This window comes from Argopecten irradians, chromosome 4, assembly GCF_041381155.1.
Source record: "Argopecten irradians isolate NY chromosome 4, Ai_NY, whole genome shotgun sequence".
Taxonomy (NCBI): Eukaryota; Metazoa; Mollusca; class Bivalvia; order Pectinida; family Pectinidae; genus Argopecten; species Argopecten irradians.
This window is the reverse complement of record NC_091137.1, coordinates 44,878,656-44,902,010: the sequence shown is the minus strand read 5'-3', so window position 1 is coordinate 44,902,010 and position 23,355 is coordinate 44,878,656. Positions and strand designations below refer to the sequence as shown.

The 23,355-nt window shown below is 35.7% G+C and overlaps 2 protein-coding genes across 3 annotated transcripts in view; both read left to right on the top strand.

The window, feature by feature from the left end:
- The window catches only part of LOC138321814 (semaphorin-5A-like), a 131,902-nt gene that overhangs the window by 19,093 nt on the left and 89,454 nt on the right, over nt 1-23,355 (top strand). The window lies entirely within an intron of this gene.
- LOC138322321 (uncharacterized) lies at nt 15,164-16,069 on the top strand. Its single transcript, XM_069266356.1, has one exon. The coding sequence runs from the start codon at nt 15,164-15,166 to the stop codon at nt 16,067-16,069; it is 906 nt and encodes a 301-aa protein (XP_069122457.1).

Below are 23,355 nucleotides of genomic sequence, written 5' to 3'. Positions count from 1 at the left end.
TATCATTTTGTTGTCATCACGTTACATAGTGTAAACTTGTGTAAAATGTGTTCTGTACTCTAGAGGTGATTGTATTTTTGGACGGGTGCCATCGTCAGTAAAAAAAAAAAGTCCTATCTAAATTAGTAGTATAGTAATAGTCGTTTGGCCTTACACGCGTCCGGGTTGTAAATCTCAACTTGGAAGAAGATACATTATCGGCTTTGATTGTAAATTATAGTAATCATATTCAATATTTCATTTAGTGATTTTTTTTATAAGAATTAAAGTGATTAAGTTGTGGATTTAAATATGAATTGGTTATTTTCATGCTGGATACATCTTGTTTACATGTCATCTGTGGTAAGAGGTAAAAATATAAATATATATATATACATGAAGCCATGCATCTTGTTGCTACCTACGTTAGCTTGCGATGTAATAATTCATTCGCCACATGGAGTTGTAAAGATAACTCTAAACCATCCACAAAATATCATTCTCTATTAGATATACAGCCAGCTGTTATCTAAAGTATTTACAAGTGATATTTCCAAAATTTCGTGCTTTAACTAGAACTTGTGTAAGATGAAGCAGACAATCAGCGATACATGCAGTTTGTATCTGTGAGACAGAGCTTACATAGTGTCCCATATAAAAAAGAGAATGCACAGATACGGAAAAAAAATCAAATGATTTACGCAAATATTACTACGAATAGTCGTTGTGATTAATGGCCCAATACAAATGTCTGTTTAGGAAGGTTTAAATGCTGGTGTTGTATATTCCTTTAGAGGAGAGCGTCGATGGTGATGCAGTAGATTTTTACACTACCGGTACATTTACCCAGGCAGAAATAAAAGGAGTCAAAATAAATAATGTCATCGTGAGTGAAAAACATACTCGCATCGTCGCATATCGTTTAATATATACGAGGCATGTACGATTGTAATGCCCATCTCATGATGAAAGAAATGATAAATAGTCCTATAGTAGATCGTGCAAGATTAAACACAACTCTCGTTCGCGAGTGACAAAAGTTAGTCAACTGCACTGATGCAAGCATTCGTAAGAACCAGTTATGGATCATACATACAATTTGTGGTATAATATTGCATTTGATGTTTGTGCGGACTCAGATTCGCCGGGTGCTTTAAGGGAGGTCTTCTGAGTGCTTTAGATAATCACTATGCGGTCATCAACACACACATGCTGATGTCAGACATTTGGCTTCATTTTCAGAAAATTTATTCCTTCGTATAATTAATGCTAAAGACATGAGAATTATGAGAAATTTAGGCTTTATGAGATTGAAGATAAGTATGACTTGCCTTGGATAAGAAAGCGTTGTGTAGCTTGAATACGAATGTGATTTTGGATTTTTGGATTCATCACTGCATCTACAGGTAAGCAGACACAGGAAACCTCGTTAACTCATTCTTGTAGAAACTTAAATCACTGACCCCTGAAAATTCATAATGAACTTTATTAGTCTTTGAATTAGAAGAGTTTAAATCCATCTTAAGGGAGATGAGGGAGTTACCATGGAAACTGCCTATAGAGTGGTTTCCTTGGAAACCTGTATGTATCGGTCCTTGACCCAGGAAGGAAACTGATAAGAGGTCTATTTTATATACATATATAGATGATTTACCTGGAATATTTTACCTTTATCCTATCTAATGTCTGATATGCATATTGTGATAAGCTGACTTTGTAATTTCTTGATCTCTATTGAAATCATCACTAGACATGCAAACTATATTGAACATTCCTTTACAATCCGTGCCAAGTTGAACAGGGAGCTTGATCCTAATGCAGATTTTCACTTTCAAATTTGTTCTTTTCAAAAGAACATCTTCAGAATTCTTGGACGTATTAAGAATATATATTACATAGTTTATAGTGTTTCTACTTCATGCCTTGGCTGTATATGAAAGGATTAAAGCCGCTTGTCGTTAATCCATGTTAGATAAGATGTGTCTATAAAATCTATTTCTGTACTAAAATTGCAATTAACATACCTATAATGATATCATACCTGGGAAATGGATTTTATCTTGATTAACCTATACCAAAAAGTCACATTCAAGTTGTGAAATTAGAAATTGTTAGCCTTGATGTCTGTATACCATATCTATATCTTCAGATATATACAATTTGTTTTTAATTCTATCTTAATGAAAACCCCACAAATTAGAAAAACAAAAAAATAATAAAAATGCATGGTTCATCATGTTCCATCTACGATAATGTTCTGACAAAATCAAATATGAAGTATGTAAGCCAAATCAGTAGCGGATATCATACATACCAGGTCCTCGTTGTTCAAAAATTCATTACCATAATCACTTGATTAGTGAAATATCAATTTCTCATTTGCTGTTTAATCTGTAATTATATCTTCACAAAAATGAGTAAGTACTGGCATAGAATCTCTAGAATTTCGTAAAAGATTGTCAAGTTCGTTTGACAAGAAATTATTTTATCTAGAATTGAAAATTGTTGTTCAACTGTAATTAGCCTAATTATCTTTTGAGTTGCGAGGACTTCATTTATTTTTGGGTGTAGATCATGATGGTTGGTTCTGTGCTTTCTATCTATACATGTTGGCCTGTATTTCATGGGAAGCTGAGAAATGTCATAGTCTGCACTGTTGTGGTCTTGATCTTCTGGGAAATCTTTAATTTTATTGCTCTGTATAATAACCTATGAAGGGCCTAGCTATTAAAAGTTTTTGATGAAGAAGCCATCAGCAACTACAAAGATGTTTTGATATGACTACTTGTTGCATGTTTCCGATAAGTTTCTTAAATTTAAACCCACCAACATGATTTCTAAGTGCCCACACCTTCATCCGACATCAAAGGATTAAAATGAAAGTGGAATACTTAATAAGTTGAAAAGATTTTCACCTTGTTGAAAATCAACTATTCAACCTGCAATTCCGGTATAAAGGCCATGTATTATATTATACTCAAAAATGCACCCAAGGTTATGAGATTATGCACTCAAGTATAATACTTATAAGATGAATGCTATAATGTTGTCTTTTTCATTGCAGCTTGAGAAAAATTCTATGAAACCTAATTTCTGCTCAGGTTATTGGATTAAGAGTAGAATTTATTAAACAAAGATGTTTTTCTCTATGTGTTTTTCCCTTGCGCTAATATGGTATACAGGTCATATAAGTACCTTTTATAGAAAGTAATAACGTTACGGTGCAGTTTTGATCCTATGGAAGCCATATAAGGTTGAATGAAAGTGCCAGTAAGGCTTTATACCCTCTACTAGTACATTACAATGGTATAGTTGTACTTTAAAAGTTGTGTATTTGGTGTACATTGCACCCATCGCTACTTGACTGACCATTTCATGGCTCGGTAGAAATCAAGCACCATTTCTAATCTCATAAGTATTATATAACCATGAATAGTCGTGTTGATTTTATCGGTGAGAAGCGAATTGAGTAGTTCACTCGCAGCTTTAATCCACAAAGGTATTTAGACTTATAAAAAGTACTCTCAGATTTCTTATCACAGGGGTTTTGGAGAATTAAGCTTTTCGGTTTTTTTTTTTGCTTTTGTATAATAAGTATATAAGTTTTGAACAAGTGTTCTGATGAAGTAAGTAAGAAAGGAAGAAGATTAGAAAAAAAGAGAGAAAGAAAGAAAGAAGAAAGAAAGAAAGAAAGAAAGAAAGGAAGACAATAGGATATAATTCAATATTTGTGTTCTGTTATTTCTTTTTTGTTTTCTTTTCTGCCTAATTATGTAATCAATTAAGATGTCCTGACATTGCCACAAGCCTGGTCCACCTCAGAATTATGATTCAAATCCCATGTGGGGCATTTGCCACTGGTACTGACCAGCCATACTGACCGCTGGTCGCTGTTTTTTCTCTGGGTATTTCGGCTTAAATTTCCTCGTCCATCTAAACCTGGCATGTCCTTGAATGACCTTGGCTGTTAATAGGATTTTAAACTTATCAAACCAAATTATGTAGAATTTTTCAATCAAATTGTGAACTTGAACAAATGGTACTTTATTAGGACTATAAGTTTACTTAATCCATTGACCCCTGGAAATTCACAATGAACTCATCTACCCTTTGAATTAGGAAAGTTCAAATGTATCTTCAGGGGTGAATGAGCTAATAAACCTGTCGGTATTATTGACCTTAATGAGATAAGTCATTGTACTTAGATATACCTGTAAAATAATGCAGGAAATTTACCTGTTTTAACGAAAAAAGTGAAACTGATGCCAAAATCTGTTAATTCATGTAAAATACTTCATAAAAAACCTGTATGAAAAACACTGAAATAACACAACCACTTCATCATACATGCATCAAACGTGGGTCTGTTTCAAATTATCAATGTATGGGTTGCTCTGTTATGGGAAAATTAATTAGATGAAGAGAAATTATAAAAATTACCTAGACATGAAGTTGTGGTTATGATGCACGCACTCACAGCTGTTGGTCTTTGTAGGCTAGACAGTGGGCACAATGTATCTTAGCATGTGGAATGCGTTAGGTACCATCTGGAACCTCGAGATTTACATCATTCATAATATAAGAGGATTTTTAATGCTTTATATAAATCAACGCAAAACCATGCTCGAAAACATGCATATTCCACATGCTGACTTTCGCGTGTTGTCCGTCAGAGAAAGAATGTTTTTTAAAATTCTTCAGTACCTCTGTCTGCCCTCATCGCACTATCAATTTGGCATTGAATAAATCACCACAATGTGGCTCTTTTTGAAATGTGTATTGGAAAGTCATGTTTTAAATATTTCTGTTTTCCACAAATATTTCAATATGTTTTTTCATAGCTCGTTTCTGTAATTGAAATTTTAATTGATGCTTAAGATAAATAATTCTGCTTTTTCCGAATATCTGGTATTTGTGATATACAGGTTTGTCTTTATTTGTGGATCGGCCATAAAACTAAAATAAACAAAGCCTTTATTTATATCGGAATTCAGTTTCTTTATAGTAAACACTTTAAACTTAAGACAATGTCATGATACATAGATACATTCAAATACATACAATTTACATATTATCTTTTGCTATAAATAAAACAACTTATTTTCTTATGTCGGATTCCTGCCGGAGTAATATTTAACATTGCTAGAGTTTTTGTCCTTTATCTTAAAAACCTGCATGTGTTTGCATTCAACGTGACATGTTTTAAATAAGAAATGTCGAGAAGTGTCAAGATAATGTACATGTGTCTCATGAATCAACCCTCATGTATACACCAACTGTATTTATAGCAGGTTCTGCATGTTCTTATGTAAGAAAAACCACTAAATATACCTGTTTATATTTTCACACCAAGTGCTTTGTCTTGTTGATATTTTGACAGTTCAAAAGAACATGTAACAAATGTTTAAGGTGTAATTGATATCTGTTGAAATTTGCCTGACTTTGTAAGTGTATGTTTATACAAATTGTTTGCCTTATTTTGGATAATATATAGGGGAGATAATCAACATCTAAAGCCTTACAATCAATGAATCCACTTGAAGGGGAGATAACCAGTCTTACCATTACTATGTTCATTTGAAGGGGAGATAACTAGCCTTACAGTTACTGTGTCCATTTGAAGGGGAGATAAATTTCCTTACAGTTACTGTGTCCATTTGAAGGGGAGATAACCAGCCATACAGTTACTGTGTCCATTTGAAGGGGAGATAACCAGCCATACAGTTACTGTGTCCATTTGAAGGGGAGATAACTAGCCATACAGTTACTGTGTCCATTTGAAGGGGAGATAACCAGCCATACAGTTACTGTGTCCATTTGAAGGGGAGATAACCAGCCATACAGTTACTGTGTTCATTTGAAGGGGAGATAACCAGCCATACTGTTACTGTGTCCATTTGAAGGGGAGATAACCAGCCATACTGTTACTGTGTCCATTTGAAGGGGAGATAACTAGTCATACAGTTACTGTGTTCATTTGAAGGGGAGATAACCAGCCATACTGTTACTGTGTTCATTTGAAGGGGAGGTAAGCAGCCCTAGAGTTACTGTGTTCATTTGAAGGGGAGATAACTAGCCATACAGTTCCTGTGTCCATTTGAAGGGAATATAACTAGCCTTACAGTTACTGTGTCCATTTGAAGGGGAGGTAACCAACATATGTAGCCATATACTGGTACAGAGCATATTCGATCACTGACTAATGACCATGGTCATGTTGTTCTGTTTATTGAGATTACACATGCGTGCAAGCAACAACCAATCACTGCCATGTTTCAAAAAATGATGCATGCGCAAAAGAAGTCTAGTTACCGTGGAAGGACTATAGAAAATCTGTGGTTGAGATCTAGTCAGTAAGACACGTGCATTAAAATTTCTTGTTTCTGTGCACATGCGCACATGTAACTTTGATTTTGATCACACTTTAGCTTCACTATGATCACTATAACTTATGGTTGGACTAGCCCACAGTTAATTTGTTCATTTTAAGGGGAGATAACCAATATACTTTAGCCTAACAGTTGGTGTCGGGTCCCAATCCTTTAATTAATGTTCTATGTAATTCATGTTTTAGGTCCATTAATATTTTCTGGCACCTTTGGCTTTTCTGTAAAATTATCAACATTAAATGTGTGGAAATAATCACTAATTTGACATGCATGTTAAACCTTACAACCGACCACCAAACCACCTGTGGTGTACCTGTTGTCGTTATAAACACCTCATTAACAGGTGGGCTTGTCAGAGGCCAGGTATGTTGTGACCTCCGACCTCCATGAAACAATTTTTTTTGTCAAATATCATGTCACACTGGTTTTTTACAAACCTCAAATAACTAGTTCAGCCAATCACTTGTTTATGCCCGAATGCATTTGCTTGTCAAGCACGCTTATTCGCTTCGTCAAAATCAATTAACACGCATGTAATATTTACCCGAAGTGGTGTAGAATTTCAAGGGTATTGTGGCTACGTTTAGGAAAAGAATGCTAATGACTTACATAGCTAGATGTATGTTATATTAAACCTATTGTTATGTATGCTATGGGATCAAATGATGTTGTATAGCAAAAAAAATGCTGAATGTCGAAGTCTGAAGGGGTTTCAAATTGAAATATTTCAAGAGAAATATACGGTTTATTAAAACTTAAATTACTTTATTTGTCAATATCAGAAGTCTGTGTTTAGGATTTAAATGGTCTTAAATAGTTGCCCGTAGGGAAAATACATTTATTGTGAAAACATTCAATATTCATTGTGTAAAATGGTCTTTGATTTTTCAGTATGTTCTGAAATATAATATTAGAATGAACACTCTGTCTTTTATCAAACGTAATAATTGAATGATTTTGATTTAATGGTTTAATGCATTTTGTCGTGTGAATTCCTGATGATTTTAGAGTATATAGCCGTCGGGAATCATACATAATATAGTTTATTTAATTTGCCCTGCATCCTATAAACACAGAGTCATTTTGGTTAAGGAGATAAAGGAAAACCAGAGTACCATGAAGAAAAATCACAGACCTATTTTCATTATCTGCACATGAAGAATATTGGTTTGGTTTTGAATTCACAATCCTGAAATTGAGGACAAGTGACAATATGTCTGAACATTTTTCCTGTACACAATGATTAGACAAACTTGGATAAAACGTAGATTTTAGAGAATGGAATATCGCGAAAACAGCTAGAAACCTGACCTATTTAAAATTGTTTTAGTTGCAGTGGTGAAGAATATTTATGCTTTATTCTGAAATCTTGTGCATGACCGTCTATGAAATGGCATAGATTTCAAGATAGTGAATGTAATGAACTGAAAATGTGGATAATGATAAATTTATTTTTTATGAAATGACTCGCTAACGAGATGATCCAATCAGTATTAGGTATGATAAATGAGGCCCAACTGTTCCAACGTTATTTAAAAAGCCGTCAGCAAGTCTTCATCCGAGGTCGGCATTAACGTTACGAGTAATAAAATCAGAAATCGGAACCTATTGTTCTGTTGTAAGTTTAAAAGTAGGTAATAAATCTGCTACATCTATATACATGACACCACTACAAAACCATTGACAAAAATCGATAAAAATCTTTGCATGGGAAAATTTGTAACTTAATCTTTGTAAAAGTTTGAATAACTGTGAGAAAATTATAACGATAAATTACGTATAATTAGGCTTCATTAAGGTAACCTGTACTTATATGACTCGAAAAAATTTACGATAAAATCGTGGATGGGCACTTATAGACACTAGTATTTTATGTTGTATGCTTTACCAGGACAACAATAAACCATTAGGCCTATCAAGTGTCCGTTAAAGCGATTTATTCTGAAATTACAAAACAAGTTATACAGGAAATTGAGTAAATCGGTAACATTCTTTTGTACGGAGAAAAAAAAAGGCATTTTTTTTCAAGCATGATTTGTCAAAGCTGTCCTGATTATTTCCCCTAGTTGTGTTCTAATTAAAGTGATTTATCATGCCCAACAGGGTTTTTTTAATGTCGGAGCGTTGTCGTTCTACACATTCCATAACTGTTGTTGTAAATAAAATTATCATAAAAATACATGTATTAGTAATGTGGTTGTGTGTTGTTTCTCAAGAAAATTTCATTTAAGGATCATCCTTATTGAAAAATTTTTGTTAATAAAATTTGTCATAAAATTTCATTCTGATATTGTATAATTTAGACAGCAATATTTCATACTATTAGGTCAATGCTTTATTTTGTGTTTTGGATGGACAAATAATACTGGCATATTTAAATCTTTTTACTAGAAATCCATTTAAATTTTTTTTTTTAAATTTGATAATCAAATTTACATTACTGGTATATTAATATTAGATAAAACTATCCAACACAATTGAGATAAATTGAAACTTAAGAAATATTTTACCTACAAGAATGAATGCATAATGATATAATATCTTCATACAAGTGTGCCGCAGCCATTTCAGAGGAATTTTTTAAAATTTGATAGCCAATATTACATTACCCCTATATATCGATATTAGATAAAACCGTGTGATTGAATTGGCTTGAATTGAAATTTAAGAAATATTTTACGTATGTGAATACATCAATCAATCCGTATTTACTAGAGCGGGTGGTGGGATGATTGACATGTTAAGGTGGCCGCCGTTCGCACATCTACCTGAGAGTTTACCTGGGAGCTAAGATGTTTAATTAGGCTGAACGAGACGGATCAATTTGTACAACTATGATATAAACTTGGCTATAGGATAGCCTGAAGGATCTAAGTGTACCTTACTGGTATATATATCACCCTGGCCAGATCTTGTATGATATATATACCTCAGCTTTCTTGTTACAGAAAACAAACAAACTTACAGGGTCACAAGGTATATCCCATTATAGTGAAAATAGTTATTCCTTCTAAGTGGCAGAGTGGTTAAGGTGTTTGGAATATTACCATTAGCCTTTCACCTCTGGTTGAGAGTTTGAAATGTATTTATGTGACATTTAATTGCTGTTACTGACTGTAGACTGGTGATTTTTCTCTGGGAACTCCGATGCAATGGTTCTGGATCAAGTCAATCCCTCGAGTGACCAGGTAGCTCAATTGGTAAAACACTTACACTGGTTAGTGTTCAGAGAGTCCCAGATTAAAATCCTGGTCTGGTTATGCATTTTTTGCTTCTACTATACCAGTTATGGACTTTGACTTGAACCAATAACCACAAGTCTCTAGACTGCAGATGGATGCTGAAACAGGTTTCATGTGCAATGAGTGCTAAACTTCCTGAATTACTTTTTTTGGATCGAGTCAACAACTTAGTGACCTGACACTTGTGGAGGTTCCAGCAATTTTGTTACATTATTCCTGTTTTAGCTTTACCATGGCCATTGATGCAATGTCACAGTCACAGATTCTTCCCATTAAGAATGCTTACCCCGTAAACTTAAAAAAAAAAAAATCTGCATATCACAGAATGTCCAAATACTGTGTGTGTATGCAACAGATTATTCATGAAACTTAAACTCTTCAAACTCATTTTTGACATAAGTGGTTCGATCTGTTTAGGGCTTGAGAACTTGATCATCAAGAGGTTATGGTATTAGCATCAAAGCATATTTATTCAATTTACCTACCGAAAGGGCGTTCAACTAGACCAGTTTTTAATACTTTAATAAGTACTCAAGAATTCTTTGGCCAATATATATGTTTGAGCACAGGCTTCTGATGTGTTTAGCTTTAATGATGTAAATTCTAAAATATCTAATTTTAATATCAATTAATTAAGGTTTGTTTTAATATCTTTGCCCTGGTTGGATTAAGATGATCGAGAGAGAAGAAATCGGAAGATGGCATTTCTGAATCATTTATTCATGAATCAGAATGAAATGTTGGTTTGAAACATGAACAAGCTAACTAGTCTATCAACTAAAGTTTGCTCTGTGGTCAGAAGTTTTTGTTGGTTTTACTGACCATGACAGGACTGGACATTGATAATATTGACCAATAAGGAGTTTGGTTGAAGTGTGGTCACTTTTCACCAGATGACCCTTCAGTCCAGTAATTTTGGTCAGTATACCCAGTCCCAATATTGACCGTTCAGACCGAGAGGTGACATGTATATGTTTGTCTTGCCTTTGTCCTGAAATATCTTATAGGCATGCTACATTTTTTGCTCTGTTTGATATTGGACTGTTTACATAAACATCTCTAAGGACCCATGGGTATTGTTTACCTGACAAAATCAAACGTTTGTCGAATATAATCTTTTTTGTAAAAGGAGCGAGTGGATGTAGCCTGTGCATAGTGTAAAATAAGGGGCCGCGGTGGCCGAGTGGTTAAGATGTCCCGACATAATACCACAAGCCCTCCACCTCTGGGATGCGTGTTCGAATCCCATGTGGGGCAGTTGCCAGGTACTGACCGCTGGTCGGTGGTTTTTCTCCGGGTACTCCGGCTTTCCTCCACCAACAAACCTGGCACGTCCTTACATGACCCTGGCTGTTACTAGGACGTAAAAAATAAATGAACCAAAGTGTAAAATAAGGTCTCTGTCCATCAACTGACTGAGTGTACTGTTGGCTTATCTTAGACTGTCACAATTGGAGACATGGGTTCCAATCCTGGTCAGGGTACTCAAAATATTTTTCCTGTTCTTCTACATTAGTGCCCAACTAAATAACCAATAGAAAGAGCAGATCATGCAAGTGTGGCTTATACACTGATAAGTACAATCTCTGTCATTCAGTTTGCAGAGAATACTTCTCTGACTCAATCAGTAAAGCCATGAATTTTCACATCGGAGACCTGGGTTTGATTCCTGGTCGGGGCCCTCAACAGTAATTTGTATTTCCCTTGTTCTTCATACATTTTGGGTGTACTTTTTACGTATTACATAGTATTGACTATTGGTTGGCAGTTTTTCTCTGGGTACTCCTGCGAGCCTCCACCTCCAAAATCTGTCACAGGCTTAAATGGCCCTGACCGCTTCTTAGAATGTTTATCAAACCTAACTAAACTGTCAAGCATTCTGTATAGACCCTACATATGTATTTGTTTGTACTATTCTTCATACCGCCATATGATGTATTAGATCTTCTGTCGTACATTCTCTTTTATAATGATTATCTTAAAATATCTATGATATGACTTTCGCTGTATACTCCTGTATTGATATATACCCTCCCTATATATGGTCGACCTTGGTTGTACTTCTACGAATCACCTGAAACTATAATTTAACGAGAGTCTTACAGATAGTTTTTGTCACACCTGCATGATTGATGGCAAACAAAGTATGAATCCGAAACAGGTCACCTTGACTCTGGGGTAGATTTGAAATATTCTCCCACACATAGATACGTAATATCAGCGTTTTCACTCTGTAAGTTCAATATGCTTACCGTCTGGAAGACCGGTCCCTAATTACTAGGTACCTGTGTCTGTCTCTATTCAAAGTCGGTTACACCATTACGCTTTCTCTTCCGTCATTCATCTAATTGTTTGGACGTTTTATATAGCTTTCACCTGGGGAGTTTACACCTGTTTGAGTATTGCTGAATGAAATTGAGAACAGATACACATGCCTTTTATTTAAGCGGCATCAATTTGTCTCGCTGTCTGTTATAAGGCTTGGTGGAATCTTACTACAAACAGTTACTACATGTTATTTAGATGCACATTGATTAGAAAACCAAGCTGACTGAATAGAGTTGATATACCAATGCATTGATGTACATAAAACATACAACTTTTCCATTACCAGGCTTTAGACCATAGGTTGTTTGTTTTTTCCCCAAGAACTCCACTTTTCCTTTAATTTTCTTTCTTGGCTGTTTGTTTGATATAAAAAATAATAAATCTAATTGCAGATTGGAATCAAAATAAAGAGTCTTATGATCTTTGATAGCATATACAATTAACTGCAGCTTATATAGAAGATGCTTGTTAAGAGATTTTCACGGTTTTGATATTTTGATGATATTAATTTAGCAGATACACAGGAGGTGTAGATTTTATGTTTGGAAATGAAACTTTGATATGAAGAGTTGATAATCTAGCCCTTAGAAAACTGTGTCAGAATTGATAAAGCATTTGGACAACTGTGCGACTCTTTGATTTCCATAAGGGGAGATAACTCCAAAATACCTTTTATTTATCCAATATGTACATAAGTGACTATTGTACACAAGTGATTAATCAGCTTGTGTGTTTGAAAAGAAAAAGAAATTTGAACTAGATTAGCCCTAAAAGTCATATTATTCACATTTATTATGTATTTAACCTGACTTCTGGGATATTTAAGATTTATCTACATATTATTCCACTTCATATCACTGGGCCATTGACCATATATGTCATTTGTAAACTCAGGTAATTATTACAGTGTTATGTAGACTACATTATGCCTATAATGACTGCTATCTATCATAAGTGATTATCCCTACAGCATAATGAGCTGGCACCTGTACCGTGTTGTATGAATATATGTTAGGGATCATATCCCACAGAGGGGGCTGGCACCTGTTGGATTCAGAGTGGCCCTGAATTCACACTCCCTTCCTTGGAAGCGCCTGTACATTGTTGTAGGTTATAGTTTAGCGGTCATTCCAGGGAGAGAAGGGGGCACCTGTTGGATAGAAAGTAGTACTCAATTCTTCCCTCTCTCCCCTGGGAACACCTGTACTTTGTTGTATGAATATAGGTTAGGGGCCATATCTTAGGGAGGGAGGGGGGCACCTGTTACTGTATATGTAATGTACATTATAAAGGCCTGGAACCCACAAGTTGCTCTCCTCCCCTGGGACACCTGTAGAAGTTGGGACTCTACCTCAGAGGAAGAGAGGAGGGGGAATTGAAGGGATGAAGTTTGTATTATCTACAACCCCTAGAGGATGAGGGAGAGACATTGGTAGGTTGTTACCCCAGGGGAAGGGGGCATTATCCTTATCCAGATGGAGATGTTTAGAAGTAATTATTCTTGTAAAACATAAAACAGTGGTAAGGTGGGATTAATGAGGTGTATAAACATCATACACAGGAACCTCCTTCGGTGTCTCCTCCTCAGTAGCAGGCTTATACAGGCTCTATACTGACCATTGTCCATCTAACACCTGTGTCACTTCACTGGCCTAATTAATAGCTCCTTAGGTACACCTATGTTAGATGGCCCCAATAAAGAACTCTAGTCAGACAACAAACCGAAACAATTAAGAGCTGTGTGCCTAATGAAGCTCTGTACTACACAGAGAGACACCTGTATTGTTTATGGGGGTACTGCAGAGTTTCTTAGCTAGCTCAAACTGTAACAGTGGAGAAGAAAATATTCCAACCAGATCAGTGTTTGAACCTAGAACCTATGAGCACTGGCAATGCTCTAACAGTTAATCAGCTACCTGGTCATCAATGATCGACCCAGTCCAATCGTGCAACATAGCTAGGTAAATTGGTACTGTAAACTAACTGAATTTTGCAGTGCCTTAATTTAGTGTTTTCATGGTACGAAGACTGACCACTAGGCTTAAGTTTTTGCTGATGTAAGATTATCTCCCCTTGATTTTATTGCATAGACCAAAATTATTAGCATCAGGCCCCAGTTTGGTACTTATAAGTTTTGTAGGCACTGGTGGCCAGTCTTACTGAGAGAGTAGGTCAGGGGACTGTCAATCTGTTTTACCAATTATTACAGTGTATACCTGATATACTCTAAAACTGTCATCCACATCTGCCAAATTGTGGTTGTCATTTCAAGTGTTGGAGTATTACCAATACTGAAATTGGCTCTGTTGTCTTGGTAGAGTTATTGCCCCTTTCTTTATTGTTTCTTTCTATATTAGAGACACTAGCATATGTACTCTTACATCTGTCCTATATTGTTGCCAATATTTCTCAAGCCTAGTCTGGTATGTTACAATATAAACAGAGTTATTACCCCTTTATTTACAGTTTGCCCCAATATCTGGGATGCCTAACATATGTTCTCAGCCAAAGTTTGTATATGTATATCTATACAAGCTCCTTTGTGTACAAATACATGAAGAGTTATGGCCCCTTGAGTTCTATTTTATCAAGAAGCTCTGTAACAGTATCACAGAACACTACTACATATCACAATATATACTAAATTTCTTTCTCATGTTCTTAATAAATCATTATTCGTATTTTAGGTTATCCAGATTTATGCACATTTTACCTTATAAAAGGCAGTGTACTGATGATGTAGATATCATTGGTGCCCCTGTCACATGCAACTGCTCCTCTATTGCCCTTCCATTGCTCCTCCCACCAACAACAGCGTCCCTCCCACATAAGACTGCCCCTCCCTAAGAGCAGCAGTCCTCTCACTAACAACTCTCCCTTTCAATAACTGTATTGCCCCTCCCATTGACAACATTGCCCCTCCCATTGACAACATTGCCCCTCCCACTGACAACATTGCCCCTCCCACTGACAACATTGCCCCTCCCACTGACAACATTGTCCCTCCCTAACAACAGTGCCCTTCCTACATACTGCAGTGCTCCTCCCACAAAAAAAACAGTGCTCCTCCTACAAACAACAGTGCTCCTCCCACATACAGCAGTGCTCCTTCCACATACAGCAGTGTTCCTCCAACAAACAACAGTGCTCCTCCCACATACAGCAGTGTTCCTCCCACAAACAACAGTGCCCCTCCCACAAACAACAGTGCTCCTCCCACAAACAATGTGCTCCTCCCACAAACAACAGTGCTCCTCCCACATACAGCAGTGCTCCTCCCACAAACAACTGTGCTCCGCCCACAAACAACTGTGCTTCTCCCACAAACAACTGTGCTACTCCCACAAACAACTGGCTCCTCCCACAAACAACTGTGCTCCTCCCACAAACAACAGTGCTCCTCCCACAAACAACATGTGCTCCTCCCACAAACAACTGTCTCCTCACCACAAAAACAACTGTGCTCTCCAAACAACGTGCTCCTCCCACAAACAACAGTGCTCCTCCCACAAACAACTGTGCTCCTCCCACATACAGAGCAGTGCTCCTCCCACAAACAACAGTGCTCCTCCCACAAACAACAGTGCTCCTCCCACAAACAACAGTGCTCCTCCCACAAACAACAGTGCTCCTCCCACAAACAACAGTGCTCCTCCCACAAACAACAGTGCTCCTCCCCCACAAACAACTGTGCTCCTCCCCCACAACGGCCAAACACAGTGCTCCTCCACAAAACGTGCTCCTCCACAAACAACGTGCCTCCACACAACTGTGCTCCTCCCACAAACAACATGCAAAAACAGTGCTCCTCCCAACAAACAACAACTGTGCTCCTCCACAACAATGTGCTCCTCACAAGGCAACTGTGCTCCTCCCACAACAGCAACAGTGTCCTCACAACGTGCTCCCCACAACACTGTGCTCCCACAAACAACTGTGCCCCTCTCACAAACAACTGTGCTCCATCTACAAACAACAGTGCTCCTCCCACATACAGCAGTGCCTCTCCCACTAACACCTGTGCCCTTCCCACATACAGCAGTGCTCCTCCCAAAAACAGCAATTCCCCTCCCACTAACAACTGCCCCTCCTAGTGCCCCCCACATACAGAGGACTATAGCACTGAGATGATATATAGACAAGACACCACCACCATCCTAGTAACCCGTGTCTGCACTCACTAACCTCCTGTATCAGGGATTTAACAGGTGATATCAAAACAAAATATAAAGACTTCCCTTGGAACAGTTCTAACATTGATAAGGGAGGACAACGATGGTGAGGCACTGATTCTAGATTAAAACACATTAAATATCATAAACGTGATGGTCTATACCATTTATAATCGAGATTCATTTCCAATTCTCGATTCTATCTTGGGTTTCAGTAGAAACCGATCAGATTACAGGTGTTTTTAAGAGAAGATATTGTGTTTTTTTCTTTCTCTCTCCGTTTTCATGAGTGGTGATGTATTCTGTTGATAATAGTGTCAAAAATATACAGGATTTTTTTTTTCTTTTTAATGTTATTTATCATCATTTCTCATTATAGAAACAAACTTAAGAATAAATCTTAAATTTATAATTCATTTATTTTGTAAAGTTTTCATTAGTTCAACTAAACTTCTGAATCTGAATTGATTTTCCATGAAATTCACATTAAACATATTTTTCTTTAAGACTTTTTTTCTAAGGAGCAAGAAAAACAGAGTAATTCATCAAATCTGCTAATTTACACTAAAACCCTACAATTACCTTCAGCTAATGTTTATTTTTCTCTTTGCTCAAAGTGATAAGTCATATCTTCTTCAGTGACCGAAGCCAATTTTTGCTCAGCTAATTAAAGCCTGGTTAGCTTTGAATCTCTCGCCTGTACTTGAATTCTATACTACTAATGATAGTATTTCAGCCATGAGGAACTTAGATGGCTGTCGGACAACATTATCATATGTCTGACAATTATTAATTCCATGAACTGACCCAAGTGAGAATTGAACCCTGGAGCCATCTGCGTGGGCGGCCAAAGTAACTTAATTTAATTCTTCTAGATGACCATTGGCTATTGTGTTGACCATCTGCATTTTTTTCAGGTGTGTTGGGGGTAAATTTAGTTGCTCTTAATTAAAATTTAAATATAATAAACCAGAGACAGTAAAATAATCAGACTACCTAAATTCTGAGTCATGTAAGAATTATGTAACCAGTATTCATGATTTAGAGTTCTTAAATTCTTTAAATTTGAGACGTTAAGTTAGCATTGCAGTCCAATTTTGCCAGGACATCACCAAGGTAAGGCAAGACAATGTCTTTGAAGGATTTTGATAGCTTATACATCCTTTTTAATCAGTACAATATTGGATCTATCCTACCGTTTTTCAACCATTTAAGTCTATGGGTCTTTTAAATTGCTTGAGATTCATAATTGCTTCATATTAATTAGCTCTTGCAGCAATGCAGTAAGGTACCCTGTTTTCGTGGCGTAACTGAAATTGAAGTTCAAGTAGGCTAACTCGTCCTGAAAGGACAACAAATCTAAATGGTGCCGTTTAAAAAATTTTAAAAGGTGTGCATGCTTATGTGAGCAGGACTGGACTAGCCGATCATCATCATCAGAGTATAGCTCAATCTGTAAAGAGTCTGACTATAGTATTCAGATGTTGTGGGTTTGAGCCCCGCTCTGGCCATGTGGCTACATTTCTCTCCTGTTATCATTTGTGTCTTTTGTACTGCAATGTCAGATTTGGTCATTCTTCCTTCAAAATGTTGACTATCATTGCTGACCCTAATAGTACAGACTGTAAAATTGTCCTTCAGTGTTTAATCCTTGGTTGGTCTGACCACAGGGACATTTTAACAGATCAGAATGGCATGGTCAGTATAAGTACAGACTACTGGACGTTTATGTCCAGCTCTGTCACCAATGGTCAGTGGTGGTCAGTAGGTGTTGATGTACAGCCACCCAGACCTATAAATAAAACAAATTGACCACTTGTCAGACCAATGTCCATGTCTACATACATATCTACCTACCAATTAATGTTGGTCTGTCATAGTATTTGTTTGTTTATTGTTTATTTATGTGCACATTTATTGTTTGTATATGTGCACATTCATTGTTTGTATATGTGCACTCCATAGACATATATGGTACACCCACGTGTGTTCTGATTGTGTTCCTTTACGATTAACAGTGTTGGGATATACAATGTGATATTCTAATTGAAATTATGCTAATGTGTCATCCAAATGAAGAATTTATGGAATTATTCCTTAAAGCCATTCATTAGGTGTTCTTGAAATTTTGATGGATCAAAAAATGAAAAAAATGCACTTGTTTAATGAATTAGAAATTTAATTTGAAAATACCTATGTGAAAGGTATGCATATACACACCATAGTGTTCTTGTATGATCAGAGTATGCAAATAACAAGATTAATATTTTGAAAATATTTTTGTAAAAGTTGGAAAAAGGATTGTGCATGGATTTACCTCTTTGTTACAATGGAGGATGCCAACAATTTGGATCTGATTTTATTTTCTGATTCAATCATTAAGTAAGTAGATTTTGTGTTTTTCAAATTCAATCTTTTGTATTTCGAGGGTATACTCTTTAAAAGCTGTTTGATAGTTTCATGCTATTTTAATGGACTTAATTTTCCATAATCAAATATCGTTTATGAAAAATTAATTTTATGTTACTTTCAAAATCTAATGAAAAGCTGCTCATAAGCTATATAGTTCAAAGGTCAACAGGAAACAGCTCTAGCCACACATGAACTCCATGTTGGAATATCATTAAATGAAAAATAATGTTCTTGGCTTAACAATAAATAACAGCAGGCTATCCAGATCCTAGTCAGGCAGTTTATGGTAGGAGGAGAAATATATATACAAACCTGCCTGTGATATACAACCCAACTGTCACATAAACCAGGAGATACTCTCCATGTATCACCGCATATAATGATAAGATTGTCCGGATTATGGCCAAATTTAACCGAATCACCGGTGGGAGAGGTGATGCTTTTTTATCCATTAATGGTCATTTAAACTACTGGAAGAGTAAACATGTTATTAAAAAATTCGTAAAGATTTGCTCATGTATTAAGTAGATTTATTTTGAATTAGGTTTGACCAGTGAAAAGGCAGAGGTAGGAATAAAGGGTGCTGGAATGTATAGGGAGATAATATGCTGAATCATACATAGAAATATAGCTGTCGTCAAAGTTATGCTGCATCATTCACCGTTTATACAAGACTGTGGAATCCATATAAAAACAGGGATACTATGTGTTAAGTACGAATGGACTGGTGTGTTGAATTACCTACAAGTTATATAAATATAGATATATATATACATATATAGGACCATTTCAGAATTTCTAACCATAATATTGACATTTCTTGATAGTAGCATTTTAGATTACCAACATTGCCTACATCCATTGATAAAAACAGTGACTTACAGCAGAATGATGAGGAATGTAGAGATTAGTTTATAAGTCACAATAAAAAAAAAAAAAAACAACAACCTAAATTTCATTTGTTTTTGCCCAACAAAAGTTATACCATATGTAAATAAATATAGATTATATCATTTTGAGCCTTTTGTAGACTTTTTTTTCGTTATCAGATCAACATAATTATGTATAAATCATTACCTAAATGGTGTTTCTAACCTATTTTTCATGTGAATGGTTTTCTAAAGAGTTATGTCCCCTAATGATTTTCCTATGTAAATCTATAAATGGGTAGAAGCATTGTAATTTAGATAATTTCTCACAGTTTTCTATTTTTAACAATATTTTCATTTACATATAACATTAATTTGGCTAATGGAAGAAACTCAATGACATGATAACACAATTTTTTTTATGTGATTCAAGAGTCTTTACTGCAATTTACAGATAAGATGGATTTGAATAACAAAATGTTTCCTTGATGGTGCAAAAAAAAAAAAAAATGCAAATTTAATAATTTGCATAGAATAATTTGCATAGAATTTGATTAATAAAATTCTACAAAACAGAAAAAGGTAGAATTTACGTTTTCTTTAGCAGATTGTATCATTAAAATTGATCATTTTAACTCTTTCAGACAAGATTTATTGCTTCAATATGCTAAAATGTTTATTCCGAATTTGCATATTACAGAGTTTTCTGCACTTGCGGGGAGGTATTGATTGTGACGTCATGTGCTTGAGAGCGTAACGTCATACGTTTCAGAGAAAAGGACATGAATTGCGCTCACAACATAATGACGTAACAATCGATACCTAGCTGCAAGGGAGCTAACTCTGTGATATGCAAAGACGGAATATATCAAAGTTCAGAAAATTCAATTTTTGTAGCAAAATTTCAATAAATTTCTGTTTTGTAATTCAGTCATTTTTATGACATATTCCTCGATTGAAGAGTAGTTTCATGTGATAAAAGCTGACATTTTTGTTTTCTTAAGCTTCACCAAGAAATTTACCAGAGGAATGAATGTCGATTTAGTTATTTTGCAAAATCTTGTATAGTTGGCAGTGGTCTTTCTTTCACATACAGGCATGGAACTTTTGGTTACCAATTTATTTATTATGTTTTAATATATAAAAACAACACCCAGAAAGTAACGGTAGTCTAGTGGAGTTTCATTACTGTCTTCGGCTTTAGAAAATATTGAAAGTCGCATTTGTTCCAGATTCTTTTACTATTTCGTTCATGTAATGAAGCTTAATATCTGTATTCAGAAATATGTCAGTGTAAGTCTTTGACACTGATCTTTTTGGCTTTAAGGAAATTCTGTGTCAAAGATAATTCAAATATTTTCTTTCATAAACCTGCCAAGGGCCTAATGTTAAAAATTGTTTAATGCTGAATTTAGTTGATTTTATCCGCTATATTATTAGAGTATCAACTAAAAGCAAGCAGCAAACATAATTCGATCAAAGAATTTTGGCCATCAGTGAATGTGTTGGAGACTGTTCAATGATGCATGACAAAGCTTTTGATTAAACCATATAACGAGTCGTCAATATACTTATGGAAAGACAAATATTTTCATACCAAGTTTAACATATTAATATCGCATATAAAAGAGGACAAAGATTTCCAAGTGTTCAAGTAGGAAATTGATTATTTTTGTGAAAATAGCACGTCTTCAACCGTGTTGATTGTTCGAACTATTTCTCTGAAGATTATGGATGAAAGGTGATCAAAATCATGTTATTGTGTGGCAGGAGTGAGTCTGTTACCACACTGTCTAAATATTGTCGGACCAGATGCAGTGACCATGAAATGACCAGATTAGGACTGGACTGACACCATTCTCTGTGGTTTAAGGTCAAAGTCTGTGTATTGGTTACCTCCAGAGTTGTCGCCCTTCTATTTGTTGTTTGACCTAACACTAGTTATTTGTTTACCTCTTTTACACCTTTCAAGTACATTTATACATTTAATTGGTTTCAGGAAGAAAACAAAAGTATCTTTTTATTCTATGTCCCAGTGGATGCCCAAGAGGTTGAAAATTTGCAAAGAGGGAGACAATTTCATTGATTTAATTATGTTATTTCTCCCTTTGAAGGATAACTATTTTATATTATCTTTTGTCAGTAAGAAGCTTGAACAGCGTCACTTCCGTATGCGTTATTATAGTGTAGATGTGCAGATAAATCTGTATAGGCATCAACAATACATTTTATCTTCAAAGTAAACTTATTCTTCCCTGAAATTTCATAATGGAATGGTCTAATCTTTGATTTAGAAGAGTCTTAATGTGTTTTTAGGAGTGAAGGAGTAAATTAGAACACTTGCATCTAAAAATGCACAATATATAATGACGTAGGTATTGGATTCTGTTTGAGGAGACCCAGAGATTTTCTCAACAATAGCAGTTCCTGTTTTCCTGTTGATTTTAATATCCCTTTCCCTTACAGTAATGTCAGATCCTGTCAAGGGAAGTTTAGTCCCTCATTAAGCTACTGCACACATCCTATTTAATCCCAAAGACTTCCTCATTCTTTATAGCATGAGTGATACAATTGGTCTGAAATGGATCCTATACTAGCCTGCCTGTCTCAGCTTAGAGATGGATCCTAACTGGGACAGCCTGCCTCCCCAACCCCCCTGGACACCCACCCCCTCCTTACTGGAATATATATACTAAATGCAATGATATCTTGGACCTCTTGTCCAATATATAACTGTGACTGAGTGAAAATACAATATTTCTAAATCTTGAACTTTAAAGAGGTAGACTGCCTCTAGCTCCTTGCAGAAATATTGGTTCTAAAAGGGCCTGCCTATGTGCCCATATTCACCTCTCTGGCCTATCTACCCATAATGGAAGCAGAAGGGGACAATCTAGCCTCTGGATCCTAGAAAAGGTTGTTGGGCTCTAAATTAATTTAGCTAACTTTTCTGATCTCATAGCTCCCAACTTCTCTAATGCTGATTCTTTCCCTGACATATACCTGTCAGAGTCACCTGGGAGTTAGGTCAAAGCAATATTTTGTAACTGAAGTGTAACTGTTTCATTTATAAGGTGTTAAACTGACAATATCAAGTGGGGATATAAGTACCCTTCTGGCACTGTGTGGACATCTAGATGCTGTTAGACAGACAAGGGTGTTATACATCTCAGGCCGGTGTCAGGTGTTGTGTAAACATGACATAACTGTAAAAATGTTAACGCTGACATGTGCTTTCAAGGTCAAGAGGGTATAAAAAAAAACTTACCTGGTGTAACTTTTAGGTAGTCTTCTGCTATTTTTACCCTTTAAATGAACAATTGCTATCAAAATGATGCCATGTAGGTAATAGACAATTTGATAATGATGGAAGGGTTGCTAGTTCATGGCAAGGGTGTTGTTTCATATTCCTGAACTTGAGGTTTAATTGACTTATAATCAGTAAGCTTAAACACCTAAATGGCAGCTCCGACTGTAGCTGATGGAAGGGTTGCTAGTTCATGGCAAGGATGTTGTTGCTTAATTCTGAACAAGATGCTTTACTCTGAAACTCAATTTATCAGTAAGCTTTAAGTACCTAAATGGCAGCTCCAACTGTAGCTGATGGAAGGGTTTCTTGTTCATAGCAATAATGTTGTTGCGTATTTCTGAACGAGTTTCTTCACTCTTAGAATTAAATAGATGGCAATAATTAGCTTTACGTACCTAAATGGCAGCCCCAACTATAGCTACCAAGGGAGTTGCAAAATAATAATTGTACTAGCGATTCAGTATCAACCTAATAATAAATAATTAATACAGTTAATATCTAGATATATTTGCTCAGGAAGAATAAATCTTTCAGTGGAAATTTTTTCAGGGGAGGTAAATCTTACAGGGGATATAAATCTTTCAGGAGAGATAAATCTTATGAAGAGAAATATCTTTCAGGGGAGATAATTCTTTGTTTGTTTGTTTTTGTTTC